Source organism: Prionailurus viverrinus, chromosome D1 (assembly GCF_022837055.1).
Source record: "Prionailurus viverrinus isolate Anna chromosome D1, UM_Priviv_1.0, whole genome shotgun sequence".
Taxonomy (NCBI): Eukaryota; Metazoa; Chordata; class Mammalia; order Carnivora; family Felidae; genus Prionailurus; species Prionailurus viverrinus.
Window position 1 is genome coordinate 33,185,575 of NC_062570.1, and position 17,571 is coordinate 33,203,145.

Sequence of the window (17,571 nt, forward strand, 5' to 3'; positions counted from 1 at the left end):
AACTCCTAACTCAAGATCTTTAGTCAGTTCAAAAACTAAAGCAGTATACAAAGCAGGCAATTAGAGCAGCTGTGAGAAGTTAAGTTGGATGGATTCAACAAGCTGCTTCCCACCAGGCTAGCTCTGTAATTGGCAGATAAAAGGGAGCCATCAAAAGCTCACGTGCAGTTCACTTATCCTTAGAGAAGAAGAGTAATGACCTCTAACTGCTCTTAAATGGAAAGGAGGGTGCTAAAGAGAGAGCTCAAGGATGCTGTCTTGCTTGGGACTTCAATTCTGGAAACAACTGACTTGTTCTCTGAGCCTGAGAAATTCCAGACTGGGTCCCAGACAACTAATTACATTTTGCTCCCTTCCAAGCCAGCAATGTCTCACTAACGCTGAAAATTAAACAAACAAACCCCAGCAAGCACAAGTCCAAAAGGGTGAGAGCAGAAGGGGACACGTGAAGAGTGGGACTGACTTACAGACCAGACACAGGCCTACACATCTAAAACACCCCGGAACAGCTTCCACAAATTAGGTAATTGTATTGATATGGAAACAGCACCTTCTTTTCCTTACTTTGCTCAGAATCTGTTTTTCGCCATATTCCACTGTAAGCACATTGAAAGCAGACATCTTATTCATCTTCCTACCACCTTCCCACCCATTCCCACCACAACTCACAGACAAAAAGTCTGCAAATGTCTTGACTTTACAAGTTATTTTTCATTGACATTGCTTATTTATAAAGAAGGAGTTTTTGTAAGTCATCGTTTTTAGTGGTTACATCATTGGTAAGTCTCAAAACTCCTCTGGCTGAGAGTGTCATGCTATTATTACTCAATACTACGTACGAGTCACAGTGGTCCCTATTTCATTCCTCTTATTAAATCAGAGGAATAAGAGGCTGAAACTGGGGCTTCAACACGCTATTTTAAACAAAGCTGAAACTATGTACCTTCCCATACAGAATTAAAACTGATGAGAAAAATAAAAATAAATAAAACTGATAAAGGTGGGTAAGGATAGTTCTTTGCACTGCATCCACTCCAGCCTTACCCAACAGTGTCAGGGATACATTCCTAGGTCACTGTCCTTGGAACGACAACTTGCAATATCCTCATCATTCCTTCAGGTTAGGAACAGTTATTCAAGTCTTTTCCTCTTTCTTACACAGTTATTTCAAAATGTTTTGAATGTATTTGAGGGCTCAGATAAAAAGTGTTGGGTGGTGAGGATATGCGAACATACCTGTATTTTTACTTTATTTGTTTCTTACAATTTTTTTACAATACTTTTTGCTCTAAGTTAGGTTTTCCTAATAAAGTTTTAATGTTTAATTCAGATTCCCAATAACAGGAGCTACATAAGTCTCCTGATTGAAAGCAACAAGCAATATTATATCTACCCCTACATAGCATTCATCTTCTGTCCCCCAATCTTTTATCTAACTCCTTAGAGCCCCCAAAATACTAGAATTTCATCCACCATTCACTGCCCACCATAAATGTTAACCTACTGATCAATTCACACTTTTCAAATCTAATCTGCAAGAGCCACAACAACATCCATTTAGCCAAAGTGGAAAGAGACAAGCAGACCAATGTTGAATATCAAATTCACCACAATCTGGGAAAATCACCTAACATGCCTGAAATGCTGCAGGGCATGTATTTAAAAACCCTACCACTGCACTTACATGTGACTTCAAGAAGGTATTGTAAGTAAGAAGTTTAATGAAAATTAAGAGAAATATGCAGAAATGTTTACTCTTTAGCAAGACCAACTACAAGAACCTTAAATGTTCTAGAGTTTATTTCATAAGTTTATGTATATGAACCTGATGGAATAATTTGAAGTCATGAAATCATTAAGAATCATAATATCTATGAAAACCCAGAAGTATTTACCATAATCTTCTTTAAAAGAAAACAAATTTATATACATATATGCATATATATATAATACATATATGTATATACATGTATACATATATAATATGTATATATATACACATATATAATATGTATTATATATATATTATATATAAGTAAAAAATTAAAGTTTATAGGGAAAACTATGTCATTTATTCAACAATTTAAGAGTCTACCATGAGTCAGGCCCTAGGTCAGGGGCCAAAGCTAAAGTAGTTTTACAAAAAGAAAAGACAGATCTGGCCTCTGCCTTCTTTGAACTACAATTACATTACTAAGTGAAAATAAATGCTATTATATAAATATGTGGGTTTTACTTTTTCTAAATAATAGTGCTAACATAGTAGTGTTTTAGTAATATAATCTAGGCTTTTTGGCCAGGTGTGTGTTACAAAGCCTATGCTGGTGGCTAGACATTTATGAAACAAATGTCAAGAAGTATTACACAAAAATGACAACCATTGTTCCAAGTGCCAGTGGCGCATGATCACTGATGGTGCCCTTTCTCATTCATTCTGTAAAGAAAAAGAAGTCATGCTGTTGAGGCCCATGTGGCAGTCCTCAACCTTCTTCCAACACGGCTCAGCTACTTTTCATCACAGCATTGAGGGAGGAGGAGTCATTGATGACTTCAAGAGACCAGCTACCTCTATACCCACTCAGAGTAGCTAACACTTCTAAAGGAAAAACCCAAAAAAGTGACCACCTGGCATAGCCCCTCTGAAAGCCTGCCACCTTGACCACCCTGTTGTATGCATAATGCAAATCCCATACGCAGCAAGATCTTGTTGAAGAACTCTGCATTCTGCCAGTGATTTCTCCAGAAGGAATTTTTGTGAATGTAGGCAAGCTAAAGCCACACAGTGAATCCAACTCATTCAGCTTATCTTCTCCTGAGAGCCTCTTTTTGGTGGGGATAAAATTGCCTTTTCCTCTCACAGCTAGGTTTGGACTTGCTACTTAGGTTTTCAGAAATAAAAATATACGGTTTATGAATACATATATAACTGACAAAACAATGAAGAAAAAGAAATGGTAGAGGAAGCAGAGGAAGGTGATTGTTGAGGGGCATGTCAGGGATTATGAATCCTTGCTACTCAAAGTATGGTCCATGGACCAGCAATGTCAATATCACCTTTAAGTCCGTTAGAAATGCAGAATCACACACTCCACCTGAGATCTTCTGCATCAGAATCTGCATTTCATAAGATCTCTAGCTGTTTCATATATACATTAAACTTTGAGAGTCACTGTTCAAAACACCTGTAATATTCTGTTTTTTATACCTGGAAGGTGAGTACATTTAGTATTATCTCCTAAATGTACATATTCTATACAGACTTTTGATTATTTGGCATGTCTCTAATTCAGCCTCAAATGGACCCACTATCTACAAACTGTTAAGTAAGTAGTGATTGTTAAAATGTAGGGAAAAGGAATGCTACATGAATCTGATCTTCAAACAGTAAAATCAGATACAGATTAAAACTTCAGAGATCACATAACCCCACCTCTTCACTTTATGGGAGATAAAACATCTGAATCAGGAATGGGCATGTCTAGGGGTCAGACTGCTTAATTATTAAGGCAAAGTTGGATTAGGGCTCAAGTTTCCTGATCCTCAGTAATGTTCTCTATCCTATAGTAATATGGTTTAGTACATCATAACTGATTTCTTTCTTTATAAACAAATACTCATGTTAAAAGAAAAATCAAGCTGGGGCACCTGGGTGGCTCAGCTGGTTGAGTGACCAACTTCAGCTCAGGTCATGATCTCGTGGTTTGTGACTTAGAGCCCTGAGTCGGGCTCTGTGTTGACAGCTCAGAGCCTGGAGCCTGCTTTGGATTCTGTGTGTGTGTCTCTCTCTCTGCCCCTCCCCCACTCATGCTCTGTCTCTCTCTGCCTCCGAAATAAATAAACATTTAAAAAAATAAAAAGAAAAAAGAAAAATCAAGGCGTGGGTGCCTGGGTAGCTCAGTTGGTTAAGCATCTGACTTTAGCTCTGGTCATGATCTCACAGTTCTTGAGTTCGAGCCCCGCATCAGGCTCTGTGCTGACAGCTCAGAGCCTGGAGCCTGCTTCAGATTCTGTGTGTGTGTGTGTGTGTGTCTCTCTCTCTCTCTCTTTCTGCCCCTCCCCCATTCATGTGCGCACATGTGCTCTCTCTCTCTGTCTCTCTCTTTCTCTCTCTCAAAAATAAACAAACATTAAAGAAAATTTTTAAAAATAAAAATTAAAAAAAAGGAGAAATCAAGGGGCACCTGGGTGCCTCAGTCGGTTCAGCATCTGACTCTTGATTTCAGCTCAGGTCATGATCCTAGGGTCCCACATTGATCTCCATGCTCATTGCACTGAGCATGGAGCCTGCTTAAGATTCTCTTTCTCTCTCCCTCTGCTCCTCTCCCTCACTCACGTACTCTCTCTCTCTAAAATAAAATTTAAAAAGAAGAATACATTTTTAAAAAGGGAGAAACCGGTCTTACATTTTTTAAAAAGTAAAATAATTCTTAAAACCAGTACCTTGTATATTTAATAGTGGATGTCCAATATGTATTTGAGTGAATGATTCACTTTGAGGCAGAGACAAACATTGTTATCTACCTCTTATCAAAGGGCTAAGCTAAATTATAGAATGATGAATAAATAATTTCCTTATGGAAAAAAACAAGAGTTCAATTTTTAGACAGTATATAATACTCTCCTCTACAATAACCAAAAATTGCCCTAATACTTTTATTAAAGTCAGAATATTTTACATGTTTAGTATTTGGGTATGTGAATCTGTTTGATTTCAATGAAATCACTATCTGAAGCAGGACTTTTAAATTACATAGAATATTAAAGAACAGTAGTACTCACCAATACTAATTTCATCATCTGTTTCAGCATCACCAATACATTCAAATTGGAAATCTTGCAGTGACTGGGAAAATTTCTGTACTGCCATAGACAGATCTGCAATTAAAAAGTTTTAAAAAATCATAAGTTGAAGATACCATGAGATACTCTAGAGTTTCCATGTGTATTATTATGTAACTCTGATTTTAATATTATATTTACCAGAACCTTTCAAATACTAGCTTGACAAATTTAAGCAGAATTTAAGAAGACTACTAAAGAATTATTTTAGGAACTGGATCTGCTCTGCTCACTGGGGATTTGCCCATGTAAGAAAGTTTTTGGTGCTAGTTGTGTATTATATGGAAGCCAATTCCCAAAGCCTTTATGAAAGAACTACCATTCATTCCCTATAAATGGAGCATTGATTAAAAAAAAAAAAAAAAAAAAAAAAAGAATGCTACTAAGGTTGCTGGTGGGGTGGGGTGAAAGGGAGGGGAAAGCAGCCAACTTTTGATTAGAAAGGGTCACCAATATATAGACTATAGAGCAGGTAGGGAATGTGTTTTTAACCAATAAACTACTGAATTAGGTCTCCTAAAGTGAAAGGCCACCTGAAAGGCTATTTACAAATAACCTTGTAATTTATAGGGGACCTCAAGCTAAATATATTCTTCAATCCAGGCTTCAGCCTGAATAAAGTCCAGAGTGTGACTAAATCCAGAAGAATTCTTTATTCTTGGAGAGAATAAAGTAAAGCCCAGAATAATGAGAAGTAAATCCCTGGGATACAGCCTAACAGAGTGATTAAGAATGCAGACTCTGGAGCCAGGCTGCCTGGGTGGAAATCCAAGTCCCACCAAGTATTTGCTATGTGACCTTGGGCAAATTATTTAACTCCTCTGAGCCTCTGTTTCCTCATCTGTAAAGAGTGAATAATAATGGCATAACCACCATAGAGTTCTTTCAAGGACTGAGCAAATTAATGTTTGCAAAGGATTCTGAACTGAGCCTGGCATTTGATAAACACTGTATAAGTTTTTTAAGTAAAATTATAAATCACTCTGAGAGTGCAGCATCACGGAGGCTTTAAAGGTTCCACCTCTCAGAGCCACTCTGATCATCCATACTAACCTTTCCACAGAAGTCTGTGCCAGTAGGAAAACATACTTTTCTGGAATTCACTATACACTTCACTTAGTGGTATTTCCCATGGGTTCAAGTCCAATACGTAAACTCTTAATTTTAATTTAAGCAACAGGACCCAATGAACACTCTCTCCTTAACTAGTGTTTAGTCAGGCTCCTCTGAGCCCTCATCTTGTCTAGTTTTCTGCCTTGGCTCTCAGTCCTCACTTGGCCTACAGAGCCCAGTTTTAGCAAGAATCTTGCCAAGTCAGTTTAGAGAAAACTCCCTAACTCTGGATACCCAACCAAAATCTTCATCCCCTACATTTAGTCCTTCACCTGCCTTCACCAAGAATCCTCCTTATCTTTGATGTCTTCTCCTAGTAAATGGAATGGTGTTCCATCCACCAACACCCGCTCTATCCTGGCCTCAAGCCTGCTCCTTGGCTATAAATCCCCACTTGTTCTTGTTGCATTCAGAGGTGAGTATGCTCTCTCTCCCCTATTGTGTGTGGTAAGCTTGACACCTTTAGCAGTCTTGAATAAAGTCCTCCTTAACATTTTAACCAGTGTCGGCATAATTTTTTTCTTTAAGAGAACACTTGTGATCTTGTGCCTAGACATGACGTCAGGACTTACTGTGGTAACCCACCATTCACGAAACCGTAAGCAGCTATCAATGTAAGTACTCATGAATGAACAGATCTTCAAACTTTAAGGTCACTTTTTTGTGTCACTATTACCCAAAGAACTCACCAACACCCTGAACAAATACAATTTGTTGATTTGTTGATGACAAGCCTCAAGCTTCAGAGAGGCTCTAAAAAAAAAAAAAAATCAAAATACACACACGAGACAGATTTTTTGAAAAAACAAATTATTCTCTGGAAAGATGATGGTACTCATAGATAACCCCTCTTTTCACAAGAGGACTAAAACTTTGGGCCAGCTACACATTCTGCTTGAGAGGTACTTTCAATTTAAGAGAGAAAATTTTAGGGGCACCTGGATGGCTCAGTAGGTTAGGCGACTGACTTCGGGTTAGGTCATGATCTCACAGTTCGTGAGTTCGAGCCCCATGTTGGGCTCTGTGCTGACAGCTCAGAGCCTGGAGCCTACTTCAGATTCTGTGTCTCCCCTCTCTCCACCCTTCCCCTGCTCACGCTCTGTGTCTCTCTGTCTCTCAATAATAAATAAATGTTTAAAAAATTTTTTTTAAAAAAGAGAGAAAGTTCGATCAGCTTAAGAATGTCTCTGGACTGGACTTTCAAGAAGAAAGATGAAGCGAGCCTTCTTAATGAATTAATAGTCAATGAAAACACAAACACTTTATTAGAACTAGACTTCACCAATTACCTTTGAGGCCTTGGACAATCACCCATCCTTCCATTTTTTCTTATCTTTACAATAGAGCAGTAATACTGATCTCACAGGATTGTTCTAAAGACTAAATGAAGTATGCGCCTGGTACATACTAGGCAACTCAATAAGCGGTATCAGTTATTATCATTCAAGTCCAGCTCATAAAAGTGGGGAAGTTGCCTGGCCTTCCAGACAGAAGTGCACTGTGCAGAAGTACGCATTTATCTGACAGTGCACAGCTCTGATACGATGGGTAGAGAAATCATAACACCCTACATCAAATGTTATGAGAAGACAAAGAAAGAAAGTAGACTCCTGGGATATTTTAAGCCAAGCTATATGTGCGTACTCTCCCCGAGACAGGGAAAGCATCCCATTTAATGTCCCTGTATTTTTCTATGTACAATAAAAAGAGCTTATGGTAAAATGGATTTGAAGTCACAGAAGCAATTCCTACAGTAGAGTTGAGATGAGGGATGGTACATACAGGTGAAATCAGTGTGCTTACGAGAACTCTGTAAGAGAGATCGTTCCTTCTCTACCCTCCTCACCACTAATTCCTCTCAGTTTCCCCTCAAATTCAGTGAGCTATCTGGAAGCTTTGTCGAAAGGAACTCTGGCACAACATCCCACAACCGACCATTTATTCCTGAACTACTCTTTGCTTGCTCCTTCACTAAGAAAGATAAGCTGCTTTCTCCTTTCATAGACATCACAGTGGGTGCACTAGAATAATGCCTGTCTCCAGACAAGACCACAGGAGCCCACTTTACCGGCTACTCTTGTCAACATAGCCAAGTGATTGAGAGTGTGAGTTCTAGCAGCAGATTACCTGGGCTAATTTCCTGCCTCTACCTATCAGTGACATGACTGTGGGCAAGTTCCTTAACTTCTCTGTACCTCAGTATCCTCATCTGTTAAGTGGAACAGAATGTGTCTCTCAGGGTTACTGTGAGGAGTAAATGAGTTAAATATAGATGAAGAACTTAAAACAGTGTCTGGCACATTGTTAAGCATTTAAAAAATGTTGGCTAATTTTTATTTAAGCCTTCCATTTGGGTGGAGTAATGTCATTCCTCAGTAAAGATGAGGCTCTATACTTTCTGAATTCCCCATAATTCTGAACTTAAAAACATTAAAATACAGATATGTTAACTTGTAAAAAAAAAAAGTGTTGGCTATTTCCATGTAAACATCTTAGAAAACTAAAAAAAATGTTTCAGGAATGAAGGTAGCAGCTATTAGACCTTAGATAACCTTGGAAAGTGCGCAAAAAAAAAAAAAACCCACCTGTTGACAGCAGTTTCAAATTCTCTCTTACTGCACTCCAATTGGGCTATGACGGAGACAACCTGATTATTCAGTATTTGAGTAAGAGATACATGTCTATTTCAACACTAGAATGAAAACTGCACAAATGATCTCTGCATAGTCCTTTTGGGAGCATAATGAGACAGAATTATATTTCAAAAACTTGGTTCTCAAGTTAATTCAGATAACAATTCCAAAAATAAAGGGAAGTTCAAAATATGACTTATTTTCAACTTCAAGTGTCTGGGTTCTTGATTTTCCTTTTATTTGTTCTCCTTTTCTAAAAACCATAGTAATAATCAGGTCAAAAATATTACCAAGATAAAGAACTTGCCAGATATTTTCTGCCTGTAACATTGGTCAGTCTGCAAAATGAGGAATCCAGCTCACAGCTTTTAATCTTGGCTCCATGTCACTCTGAACTAGAAAGCACAACACCTTCAACTGACTTGAAACTGCATGAAACAACATACTATTCCCTAAATGTCCAAAATTCCTAAACAATGCCCAGATGCATACAACAGAAGTACCGGTTCTAAAACCTTCTAAATAAAATTGATTCACATCTGATTAAAACCTAATTTTTAAAATTCTATTGTTGAATTTTAAAGTATCAAAATGTATAATGATAAGAACCTACATTTTCTCTTAAATACAAAAAGAAAGATCAAGTGTATAAAACATGACAGAGAATTCTAGTTTAGGCAAAAGTGTCTCTTTCTCCCTATTTCTATTAGAACTTGAGAACAAACAAGAAAAAAATCCCAGTCAGAGCTGCCTGGCTACATTCTAAGGTGAATGTAGAGGAATAACATTTACTAGCAAGCAAGACTGTACATAGTAAAGATGTCATTAAGTAGCACCCGTACCATATATTTTCTGTTTGTCTAACCTGCAAGTTAAGCACGGATGTCTTCATATGTATTCACATTAAGTTGGAAGAAATTACACTAGGCTTTAATTACTCAGGAATGTTTTTATATCAAAGAGTTAACCTGTAGCACCCATGATTAGATGATGCAAATGAAACATTAAACTTCATTTCATTAGAGAAATAAAACACACTTAGTAAATAATTATAACTCTTCTTATATATTAGGAGCCGCCTTTTACTTTAGAAGTGTTAATGAAATTATTTTTACAATGTTATCTATGGAGGTGAGCTATATTTATGTCAGAGCAAGTACAACCAGCAAGTCTACTGGTACAAGGCAGTTCTTCCTGAAACCCAGTTGATCTGAGATTGAATTTAAGATTCAGAGGGGCAATGTGTTGCAGACATATGTGTTGTAGAATTATACTCACACTACCATGCAGAAAGCAGACAGTACAAAGCAACAGGAATACAAAGGTAAACATAAGATATAACCTTTCCTCCAAAAGGGCGCAGTCCAATAGGAACATGGGGCATGTAAATAAATCCTATCATAGGTCAATTGATAAGGTGTATTACAGAGGTTAATAACACCATCACTACAGGGGCACCTGGGTGGCTCAGTCAGTTAAGCATCCAACTTTTGATTTCGGCTCAAGTCATGATCTCAGAATTCATGAGATGGAGCCCACAGCTCTGAGCTGACAGCACAGAGCCTACCTGGGATTCTCTCTCTCCCTCCCTCTCTCTCTCTCTCCCTCTAAATAAATAAATAAATAAATAAATAAATAAATAAATAAATAAATAAAACTTAAAAAATAAATAAATAACACCATCACTACAGATGGTACTTACTACATGCTGGATACTTTTCCAAGTACTTAATGTAAATTAAACCATTAATTCTCAAAACAGCCACAAAAAGCAGATATTATCACTCCAACTTTACAGATAAAAAAACTGAGGCACAGACAAGTTAAGTGACTTCCCCAAGTTCATACAAGCTAGTAAATAACAGAGCCAGATTTTCAACCCAGGAAGCCTGGCTCCGGAATCCCCATTTAACCATATTGCCACACTGCTCTGCACATAAAGGAAGCAAATAAGAAGGCAAAATCAGGGGTGCCTGGGTGGCCCAGTTAAGCGTCTGACTCGTTTTCAGCTTGGTCATGATCTCACAGTTCGTGAGTTTGAGCCCCACATCAGGCTCCATGCTGACAGCGCAAAGCCTGCTTAGGATTCCGTCTCCCTCTCTCTGACCTTCCTCTGCTTGCTCTGTATCTCTGTCTCAAAATAAATAAATAAACATTTACCAAAAAAAAGAAGAAAAAGGCACAGTCAGTTCTGCCTGAGTGCATAGGGGAAGGCTTCTCACAAGAATCAATGAAAACAGAGACTTAAAAGATTTGACAACGCACTAGGCATGGCCAAGTTTACAAAATGTACAGGATCTTCCAAAAGGCATCTCCTACCTACATATCCAACCACACCTATCCAGATTCACTCCAAGCTGGGGTACTGGTTAACACTAGAAACAAACATCCAGTCTCTTATAACTATGTTTATATTGTTATTCCACTTTCTAGAGATATACTCTTCTTCATGGTCTCTTTCAAGAATTCGCTCAAGCTCCCATTTCCTCCAAATATCCCTTCCTGATCCCTTCTAGTTTAGCATAATCTCCTCTTATATTTTACACTCCATGCTGTGACTCACTTGCTATGCATCCTCTATTTTACCTTTTACCCTGTTCACCCTGTTTTAAATAGTGTAATAAAGGTAGGAAGTTTTATCGTCTACAAATACTATCCAAGTATTCAGCACCATTTCTTATACACTTGAGCTCACTTTTTGAAAGCATGAATCTCTGTAAGGTAGATAAATTCTTTCAACTTTCCGGATGCCTTTCACCTTCCCTTCTCCTTACTCTTGCAAACACCTGATGTGGCTTTTCAACCACTGGTAAAATGTGGATTGTCAACTTTCCAAAAATAGTAAGTAATAAAATGTTTTTCTATTTACAAGAAGCTTTGATATACATTCACAATAATGATAGCAAGAGTATTGATAAGATGTTTTATTATTTCAAAACTCTTACATATTTTTTCCTAATTCTCACACAAAACTATGAGGGCTGACGCTCTGAAATTTAAGTACTAACTTAATTAGCCCAATGTCTAAGGAGAGCTGGACTCCAATCTGGACAGGTCTTCTACTCCCCAAATATGACATTCTCTCTGCTACATACCACAGCTAATTCCCAATGACTAACAGGCACTAAAACCAGGGAGGGTGTGTCCTTTAACAACATCTAACTAAGCCTTTATCTGCTCTATAAACTCTAAAATAGTAAGACTCCAAGTATGGAACTATACATTAGAGCTAGCTATGCTCATTAGCATGGTATAAGGTAGCAGCAAACATACGTTAGATGGTCATTATGAAACACCATGCTAGAAGCCAAAGGACACACACAGCATTCTTACACTTTCTAATGCCACAAGATAACTGAATAATATTCTAGGTGTTAAGCTTTTTGAAGGTAGATATATATTCTTCATCTCATTTTGCCCTTAGTGCCCAATAGAAAGCAGACTCAAAAGAGACCAAAGGGACCAGAAATACAGAAGTGTACAACAATGTGTTAATATAAAAATCCACTATAGATTTTACTTTACTGAAAAGCTTATGGCATTGGGAACATACATGAGTATAAATGGAAGCCTTAACTTACTAAAAAGTATACTGAACACTACACAGCAGAATATTCAAGAAATTATCCACTAAGCCTGGGTTTTTAACACCTGCAGTTATGTTTTTAGTGTTCTCTCTGAGAGCCACAAATGTCAGACTGATAGATGGAGAAAAGTCAAAGGAAAAGAACACTAGGTGTGGTCAAGTATTATAAAAATGCAATGAGAACTTGTCAATAAAAATCATTTCTATGGCTCTCATCTAAACAAAGTTTTAAATGCCCACTTTGTTATTTCCCTATTTACATAAATGGGTAGAAAATACTGGTTGTCCAATATTAACAGTTAAAGAAAAGTCTTCATAAAGAAGGTCCAGGACAAAGCTTAGTACTACTAGTCACTCAATATATGTATCTTGAGCTAAAGTGAAAATGAGTGACTTACAGTAATGGGATCAAGCAATTTTCTTTCCTTGCAGGCCTTGAGAAACGCTGTTGCATGTAGCAATAGCCATGTTCACAGGAGGTCACCGAAGACAAAAATCACAGAGGGCAATGGGGCACTGATGCCGTTCTTCATCCCTCTGGAAATGCAAAAAGAACAGACTACTCTCGGCCACTAAATTAACTTGCTGTATTTGCGAATGGAATAACATTGCTTTGGAACTGTAAAGTTGGCCTAGCTTTAGATGTCTTCATTCATTTTTATGCTATATGTGTGTTCAGGGTATTATTTCTGGATCCTGTTTTGGATAAATGTACCTTTGTGGTAGGCAGTGTAAGTCAAAGCATCTGTTTTCAGTGATAAAGTCTTATGTGATGAATGTTGCTCAGATCTGGGAAGAAGTCCTTCATTAGAATCAATCATTCTTTCATGTCATGAATTAAGTGTGCACATGAGTGGAACAGATATGGTCACCAATCCTGGGACCTCCACGTACTGCATGCAATGTGTCTTAGAGCAAGCACTTAGCTTCCCTGAATCTCAGGTTCTACATGTACAAAAAAGACAGTAAACCCTTGCGAGACTGTCATGAATATTACACAAAACTAGCTTAGCACAGTGTCTGGTACAGAACAGAACAAACTTGAAATACTGGTTCTCAACAAATGTTAACTATTAAACCACTATTTACTAAGATGGCAAATGCAGAATATGAAATATTTTCATTGTAAGCATAACACATTTAGTCTGTGAATTAAATTACTATCTTCAGGACAGCTTCAGTGAAAAAAAATAGTGGTGCTGACCTCTAAGACCAGTTTGTAATCCCATAAGTGATATGTGTCTGGCAAGTAGCTCCATAAGATTCCAACCTAAAAACATAAGCGTCCGACTTCAGCCAGGTCACGATCTCGTGGTCCATGAGTTCGAGCCCCGCGTCAGGCTCTGGGCTAATGGCTCAGAGCCTGGAGCCTGTTTCCGATTCTGTATCTCCCTCTCTCTCTGCCCCTCCCCCGTTCATGCTCTGTCTCTCTCTGTCCCAAAAATAAATAAAAAACGTTGAAAAAAAAAAAAAAGATTCCAACCTAAAAACAAACAGGAACCAACAGTTGGGCAGATTTTATCCGCAGTTTCAATAAAGCTACAAATTCCATGAAAATTAAAAATGAAAACCCACAAAGGCTTCACTGCTACTAGAAGTAAAGTTAAAAATAGAAAGTTCAAAGTATGAAGTAAACCACCCATCTTTCTATCCTGGGGGAAAAACTTGAAAAAGGAAGGGTAAGGAAACAATGGCACACTGTAGTTTCTCAGGATTCTCTCCCTTCCTCAATAAGCATTCCTTTGCTGCCTTTGACTTTTCTCTTCCTCACACTCACACTTTCCTTTAGTATGATTAGTCCTCAGTCACCTTGTTTTACCCCAAAACTTGTTTTCTTTCAAAAAGTACTGTACATTGGGGCACCTGGGTGGCTCAGTTGCTTTAAGCAGCCGACTTCGGCTCAGTTCATGATCGCATGGTTTGTGGGTTCAAGCCTCTGAACAGCTCAGAGCCTGGAGCCTGCTTCAGATTCTGTATCTCCCTCTCTCTCTGCCCCTCCCCCACTCATGCTCAGTCTCTGTCTCAAAAATGAATATGTTAAAAAAAAATTTTTTTAACTACTGTATATTTATATGCAGGAAACTCCAAAGTGGGGGTTTAACTCTGAATGCTGCACTTCCAAGCAAAATTGAATAAAATATCCCCTGCCTTTTTTTGATTTAGGTAAAAAACACTGACATGGAGAACTTTGCAGGTTTCCTAAGCTTCCCAGCAACACAGGATGTCCTGGCACATTTTCCTGGTCTACTATCCCACCCATACCTCTCCCTAGTCCAATCACTCATTTCCTACTACTTGCCAAGCACCTACAACTTACACTCTTACAGATACAGCAACAGTGAAGTGTTTTAGTGTTCTACCCTCACCTCCAGCCCACTTTTCTTTTGACTACCTGAAGTATCCTATCTATCGAAGATAATGACTCAGGAAGAGTATTTAGTGTTACCTTACCTTTCATGTCACACAGCAGCCTATTGCTAATTCTTAAAGCTTACTTTTTCAATCAGCACCTTCTTGATATTATATACCAAACACATTTGTGATAAAATTGGACTAGTTAAATTACCTTCTTTTTTTTTTTTTAATTTTTTTTCAACGTTTATTTATTTTTGGGACAGAGAGAGACAGAGCATGAACGGGGGAGGGGCAGAGAGAGAGGGAGACACAGAATCGGAAACTGGCTCCAGGCTCTGAGCCATCAGCCCAGAGCCCGACGCGGGGCTCGAACTCCCGGACCGCGAGATCGTGACCTGGCTGAAGTTGGACGCTTAACCGACTGCGCCACCCAGGCGCCCCTTAAATTACCTTCTTAAAGCACCACATGAGTTGTTACCTACTATGCAATTCAAGCATATCATCTTTCTATTAGGTTTTTCAGGACATCTTTTTTCTCAAACTTCTTTACATCCTCAAATATGCCTTGGCCAAACAAACCACTCTAAACTTTAGTTCTCTCAACATCCATGAAGTCATTCCCCATGTTGGAAATATTCCTTTGCTTTCTGTTAATGACCTTCAAATGTCTTCAAATACAGAGGTACTCACAGCTCTGCTGTGAAGCTTCATCATACCTCAAAGAACATCTGGCTATACTTGAAGATGAAGCATGTAGCTCCCTTCAGTCTTTTTGAAGCAACTTTAAGACCCACCTCTCCAGATTAATCTAAAAGCCACTCTAAATAATCCAGTCATAGCAACACATCTGCTGGTTTACAGATATCAAATACTGACATGCCTTATCATACACAATAGTATGTCAAGAGTTCACAAAGCCATGGATAATTTTAGTGTTATGTTCTTGGTGTTGTAACTTTTACTAGAAAACTGGGGAGATAGAACCTCATTAGTTTTATCCTCTTTCACATATTTTTGAAAGTACATATTGTGAGTAAACCAAGAGTCATGTGAATTAACTTATATTTTGTTACTTCCATCAAGGCAGCCAGTTCGGGCCATGTCCTCAGACTGAGGGTATATTTTCCCCTCCTCTAGTAGAAAATTTTGAGAAGTATTACATTACTGTCATATACTGCCTTTTTGATGTCTACTGATATACCGTACAAGTTTACATTCTATTATTATTACATATTTGTGTCCAAGTCCCATAACCTTCACCAAACAGCAAGCCTGTGGAGGGCAGAGAATCTCTCTAGTTTTTACTGCAACCAGCACAGAGTCTTGAAAATAGGAAGTTAACAATAAACACATTACAATGCATGAATTCAAAGGATTTAGGAAAGGTAAACTAAGGCTTTTCCAGGACTGGCAAAAATCAATTCCAGATAAGAAATGATTTAGTCACAGACTTGCCTCTAGCTATAGGGGTGCTAGGAGGAACAGAGAAAAACCAGAGCCCCAGCAAAACAACATACCTAATGATCTGAACATCAAATCAAGTACAAGAAATCTGAGAAGCCACAGAGAACACATACAAGATTCTTTCATTTAAGATCTTTTGGCAAGCTGGGCAAAAAGCAAAGCAGTGGAAACTGATAAAACCAGTCCAGATATTTTAGGTACTAACCTAAAATCTCACCCTTGTCTTAGAAATCCAACTCTAAAAATGATTCTGGTGGTCTAATCAAGCTTGATGAGGAGAATATTCAGTTAAAAAAAATTAAAAGTTCCATAAACTTAAATCATTAGAGAAAGCTAGCACAGATTCTTATTTCCTTGTATCATTTTCTAATACAAAGAAGTCCTATTAAAATATCAAGAGCAAGATTTTGATCAGGCAGCCTACTAGCTGAACTCTCAGTTTTGTTTTGTTGAGAGGGTACTTAAACTCTTCAAGTTTCAATTTACCTACCTGCAAAATGAAGATAATAATATACCCTACTTCATAATGACATACATGCAAAGGGCTCAGCATAGCACACAGTAAGAGCTTGATAATAGTAGTTACAATTATGAAAGCTAATTTTTCAGGAGGAAACCAATGACATGTTATAGTTGGGTCTTGGGTACTAAACCTACATTAAGCTCACCTCTCAGGATTTAAGATAATGCACTATTACACGATAGCAGCAAATTTAATGTAGCCCAAGTACCTACTGACCAAGAAAATACTAAAGTGACAACAAACATCATTAGTCAAATTGTCTCTGTTCCAAAAGGTAAATTTACAATTTACTTAAGTGCATTTTCCCATCAGCTGTTTAGCACCATACACATTAATGAAAGTTATAAGAACACTTATATTGACTCCAATGACAGATTATTAAAACTTCAAATTATTGTCTCAGTGGTTAATAAATTTCTGCACATTCCAGCATTCCTTAAGAAAAGCATTCCTGGACTGAATAATGAACTGTGTTTGACCAAGTGAAGAAACAAGCTAATGTATATGAACCTCTAAACATTTTGACAACTTTTCACAACTGAAATTGAGTAACAAGTTTAAAATGTGTGCATAGCATAAATGGCTAGCTATGTTTGTGACAGCGTATTTGGGTTTTTCACTACTGTATTTTTATTGATTTTCTTTGGTTAAACAAAAGTGTATAATATGTAATATCATGGCTATAAATGAACAATACAGTTATGGCAAAAGAAATTTTTCCTATAGTTATATGACTAACATCCTCTTAAAGACTAGAAATATTTTATTATGAATAGTAATTGAAAGGCAAATACATAAGCCTCTGTCTTAGACGAGATGTGTAAGTATGCTGGCATCATGGCTGGTTCTTCCAAAAAGAAATAGAAAAGAACGACTCTGTAAAACAGGGTGGAACTTGGGCTGCCAAGAAATTAAAGGCACAAAGATCATTATTTTCCATGTCCACAATGTTTTTGTAAGTTGCTTTCAATAGACTTGTTATCCTACATATTTACAGACCACTTTTCTGCTATCATAACCCATTTTGAAACTCTAAAGCTATTTTTTCAGACTATTTC

General features: G+C 37.7%; 1 protein-coding gene across 1 annotated transcript in view; it reads right to left on the reverse strand.

Moving 5' to 3' along the window:
* ARHGAP42 (Rho GTPase activating protein 42) overlaps positions 1–17,571 on the reverse strand; it is a 326,220-nt gene that overhangs the window by 238,568 nt on the left and 70,081 nt on the right. Inside the window, exon 2 of the mRNA XM_047877771.1 lies at positions 4,780–4,875. Coding sequence (XP_047733727.1) covers positions 4,780–4,875 — 96 coding nt within the window. The remainder of the gene's footprint in view (positions 1–4,779; positions 4,876–17,571) is intronic.